Genomic DNA, 5,560 nt, shown 5'->3' with positions numbered 1-5,560 from the left:
AATATTTAAAGTATTATATATATATGTATATATATATATATATATTTTATGTCCTAGAATATAATAATATATATGTACTTATACATCTTAAAATATATAAATATTTTATATATAATATAAAATATATAAATATATAAATAAACTCTTTAATTAATTTTCTTCAAGATTTCTTAGAAATAATTTGACTTATTATGTATCTGAATATCAATATTGTATATTAATATGGATAGTAATAAATATGTATTATTGCATATTAATATTGTAGAATATGTAATATATCATGTAATGATAATATGATAAACGAATAATGCATAATAATGTATACCTATATAGATTTTAATAAAACTTGATGTTAATAATAAAATAAGCAACTTTTATTGCGATTTCATTGCGACTGCGCAATTCGATAGGTTTATATTTTTAAATGATGCAATCCCACTATGAAACTACAAAGTATGAAATACGGAATTATTATTATGAATTCGCAATGATTTATCTATCTAAACATCAGGTGGATATGTGGACACATTTTCAATATATATATATATATAACTTCACATAACTAATATATATATATATAACTTCACATAACTAATATATACATGAATATATATTCGAAATACGATTAAATGTTATTAATTCTTAAGTCTGATACACATGAGCGATTTTTATTGTTGAATTATAATGATAACTACGAAATTGTGCAATTTATAACGAAATTCAGATTTATATTTATGATACAATGCATATAATCGATTTTGCTAATTATTTATATTGAAAATTATAAAAATATGAAATTATCATTTCGAACTCGTAACAATAGTGCGTCTTTTGTATGTACTTAACCTTATAATGATCCCTTAAATTAAAATGTTTTATGATTTAAAACTTTGTTATTTACTATATATTATATAATGTATATATCTTCTAATGTATAATAAAATATCTGAGAAATTAAAAATTTTACCATTTGCTATCATCTTTGTTAGAAAAGAGAAATTAGGTTAGATTTGTGTTCGTCTAAAAATGCTAGATAGAATATTTATTTAAACTAGAAATTACAAGAAATTCCATTTTAACATAAGCAGTTTTAAATATAAAATACATAAAAAAAACGATGTTCTAAAATTACTCTTTAAAATTTAAAATTATTTTTTTTAAAACTTTTGAAAAATATATTTTTCATAAATTTTTTTTCTAAATGTTATATCATTATATATATCATAAATATATAATTTTTTAATAAAAATATAAAATCGAGCTAATATTTTTTTTAATTAAATATAATAGTCATTGTTTTAACTTTAATAATTCCTAGCTTTATTAGATTGTCGATTAATGTTCCATTATTTGTTGAGAAAAATTGTTACTCTAAAAAAGCAAACAGATGGAAAAAGGAGAAAGAAAGCGTTCAAGTTTGAAAGAACACTGACCTTTCCTGCAACCGAGTGACACCGTATATGTGATGTTTTCGAAGACAATATCAACGGTATCCGCCGGGTCGGTTTTCATGAAACGTTTTTCATCTTTGATTTGTGCATTTTCTATTTTTTTTGTTGATTGTTTATTTATGGTGTAAATCTTCGTATCAACTGTGTTTGTCTCCTGGCCATTACTCATCTCGTGCATTAATATTTCCATTGTTAAATATCTTGCACGAATTGATGAAATAGCCGGAGAATATTAATTTTTAATTATAAGCTTTTAATTAAACATAGACCAATAAACACCATATAGCTGTAATCAGAAAGCAAGAGATCATTATTATAAAAGATATAGGGAAAATATAATGATTATAGCAAAATTAATATTTTAATCTAGTAAAATTTTTTAAAAATTATATAAAAGATTATTGTAATTTAATTTTATAATTTATTTAAAGTTAATTGCTTCAAAAGTTTTTAGAACTTCTATTCCCATCATATTGTTTATTTAATCATTACTTTGTTTCTATTATTTCACTACCACTTCTATGTATATTATTTTTTTTCACTTTTTTTTTTCACTTTAAAGTGCTATTTTCCTTTCTATTTGAACATATGAAAGTCAATTCTATTTATTTGCATTTTATTAAATGCAAATAATCAAAATAATTATTTAATTTATTTAATTTATCAATTAATTAATTTAAATTTTTAATTAATCAATCACAGAATTATATTTTGTAAGAAAATACATATCTATTCTCTAAATTAATAATTTAAAAAATATTTTAGATATTTTAGATATATTTTAGATATCGATTTATTTTACTTGAGTTATTAGCTTTTTTTTTTTAGTTTATAATAATAAAAATGAATTAATCTTTTTGTTTGTCTTTTGTCTCAATTTCTATTCTTTCACGAAATACTTGATTTCTTAACTATTTTCTTTATTTATATGAAAAAAATTTATTATAATATCACTTAAAATACAAAAAGATATGTATTTTCATATATGAATTTAGAAAGGATTACAGGAAATTATTTTATCTAATTAAATCTATACGTAATATAAAATATAATTTTATAGAGTGAAAATTGAAACAAATATCAATATATATGATAATATGATATTGTTTAATATACTTCATTTTTCTTATTTTATTATAAAAAAAATAAAATAATAAATATATATAAAAATTCAAAAAAATCTATTTATTTTGACATAATTTAATTTATATTTCAATTATGATAAATTTCATAAGGAACACGATAATAGATCGAATATAATTCGATCATCAATATTGTTACATGATGTGTATAAATATAGTATGTGTATAAGTTCATCAAATACAATATAATTAATGAAAATCAAGCAAAAACTAAACATTAATCATAATTAGGTAATCATAATAGGTAAAAAATAAAAGATAAATTATTCCATGATCATTAAGAAAATTATCACGAAGAAAATTATTTATTAGAGTTTTTTGTTCACTTTTTTTCGTGCATTTATATATGTATATTGCAAATGGTAAAAAGAAAACAAAGAGATAAATATGAATATAAATTAATACTTTTTAATTACTATATCAAATGAATGTTTATTTTTCTCATTAACATATAATGATTGTAAAGATAATGAATGAAATATAATCTACTATTATTTTCTTATTGTCATAATTAAAAAAGTATTGAGATTTTATTACGTCATAATAACATTCTTAAATTTCTTTGAATTATTTAATAATAATGACGATGCAATTTATAACAATGATTATACTATTATAATTATAATTATACTATTATAATTTGAATCATAAAAAAAAATTTGAGAACTTTTAACACGCAATATGTAAATATTATAAAAAGAAATTTAAAAAAAGAAAATGATTTTATTTTTCTTATAAATTTTTATTTTTCTTATAAAAAAAAAACTTGAAACTTTTAATTTGAATGAAGAAATGATTATTAACATATAAGGATAAGATATATATGTTAAATGTGAAAGGAAGAAATGGTGAAAGCGAAAGATATTGCATCCTAGTTTCTGTTATATACAACGATTACTCGAAGAATAACAAGAAAACTTAAATTATCTAAAATGTGTTCTAGAAGCAATATCATCGATAAGATAATCGAATTCTTATTATAATCTCGATAGAAATATCGATAAGATACAAGATACAAAAAAATCTTCTCACAAGAAAATTAGTTCAATGAAATATTGAAATGTGATTTATAGAATAATTTAAAAAGATTTTTAAAATTAATTTAAAAGATTAAGATGGTTAGATATGATGTTTAAGATATGATGGTTTTATATTTTATGAAGTATTTTTTTCTATTAACATTATTTTTTTTTAGAATTTTAAATTACTTATAAATAACCAATAATATTGACATTTATTTTTTTCATTTTTTTTTTTTTGTTTGTTTTGTTGTTGAGATGTAGGGAGTAAAGAAATTCTGGTTAAAAAAGTATATAACATTGTTCAAAAGAGCGAAAGCATCAACGACATTGAAAAAGTTGATCATTGAGCAAACTTCCTCAAAGAGAATAAAGTAGTCTATCTCCACTGCGATAACTGTAATCTTGTTTATGGAATTAACGACAATCATTGTTTCAAAAGTTCGAACTTTAGTAACGCCCATTTATACTTCTTGAAATTCTAATAGTATAATATTCTGGTAAAATAATTAAAAATAAATAAAATTTCTTTAATTATTTGAAAGAGGATGCAATAAGAATAGAACCAATTTATTAAAATTATTACACGAATATAAGTTTTTATACAGCTTTAATATAAAAGTATAAAGATTAAATTTTTACAAATTACATACAAAGTGTAAATATAAAAAATTGATTGTCATAGAAAAAATATATTACTCACAAGTATTTATATGTTCCATTTATGAGACAATAGCTATAAATTATAACAGTTGGTCGAAGTACATCACAAATCTTATCACATAAAGTGAATCAACAATGAAAGTCCACGAAGATCAAAAGATCCAAACTGACAGTTGTTTACAAGAAATGGTATAAATTCAAGTTCAGCTTTTATTATTTTTAATACGATATATAAAATATGAATAAAATATAAGAAATCTTTCATACATAAAATAATAAATATATTAAAGGAATATAGCATTTAATATTATATATTTAATCTTCAAACCTAATATATAATAATATTAAACAGTCATTCATTGGTAATAATGATGTGTATTTTGAATTTATTGTTAGTATGTTGAAGTATAAATTAATTGTAGTAAGTAAATAATAAGTTAAATGAATGAATTAATTTTTATCAATAATACTCGACAAGTATAAATATAATAGTTTCTTGATTATTCGATAATTGAAAATATATAGAATAGAATTAGATATATGAATTAAAATATAATATCCAAATAACACTCATAAAAACAATAATAAAGTCAAAACAGAAAAATGAATACGTATTATGTAAAATTATTTTAAAAAATGATTTCTTTTATATTTAAGCATTTAAAAAAAGTTAGACAGAAAATATTTTAATAAAAAATATTATTAATATTATTAAAAATATTTTGTTGCTATTATATAAAATTAATATAATATCTTTAATAATCGGAAATTTATTTAAAAATTTATGTGTTAAATAAATAAAATATTTATATTTTTAAATTATTATAATTATAATATTTGTTATATCTATATTTTTTAGTTAAATAACTATAATTAATTAATTTACATTATTATAAATATGGACGATAATCATACTTTACAAGTTACTTTATATGAGAAAGATGTGGAAGCAAAGTAGGAATTATAATTTTTACAATATTTAAAATGCAAATAATAATGTTTACATTAAATATTCAAACAATTATTATCATCAATTCGTTTAAAATTTAGAAATAAATCATGATTAATATGGTAAAAAATAACATTTCTACAATATCAAGTTACAATTATTTTAAATATTATATAAAAGAAATTAAGTGATATTCATTATATTAATATTAATATTGTAATGAATATAATTATATTAATCATCATATGAAATATTTATTTCTTACAAATATAATATAATTTTTATTTTTTATATAATATATCATTTTTCATTAAAAAAAAATTATAAAAAATTATA

General features: G+C 18.7%; 1 protein-coding gene across 5 annotated transcripts in view; it reads right to left on the bottom strand.

Moving 5' to 3' along the window:
* The window catches only part of LOC102680489 (ATP-binding cassette sub-family G member 4), a 16,768-nt gene that overhangs the window by 4,997 nt on the left and 6,211 nt on the right, over nucleotides 1-5,560 (bottom strand). For 4 of the 5 annotated variants that reach the window (XR_422888.2, XM_006624573.2, XM_031514632.1 and 1 more), the window contains exon 2: nucleotides 1,434-1,737. The exons of the other annotated variant lie outside the window; for it this stretch is intronic. Coding sequence is in view for 3 of the 4 variants with exons in the window: in XM_006624573.2 (XP_006624636.1) it covers nucleotides 1,434-1,641 (208 nt within the window). In the remaining variant the exon portion in view is untranslated. The remainder of the gene's footprint in view (nucleotides 1-1,433; nucleotides 1,738-5,560) is intronic. 5 annotated transcript variants of the gene reach the window in all.

Source organism: Apis dorsata, unplaced genomic scaffold, assembly GCF_000469605.1.
Source record: "Apis dorsata unplaced genomic scaffold, Apis dorsata 1.3 scaffold_1085, whole genome shotgun sequence".
NCBI classification, from domain to species: domain Eukaryota; kingdom Metazoa; phylum Arthropoda; class Insecta; order Hymenoptera; family Apidae; genus Apis; species Apis dorsata.
This window is presented reverse-complemented; position numbering and strand designations above follow the sequence as displayed.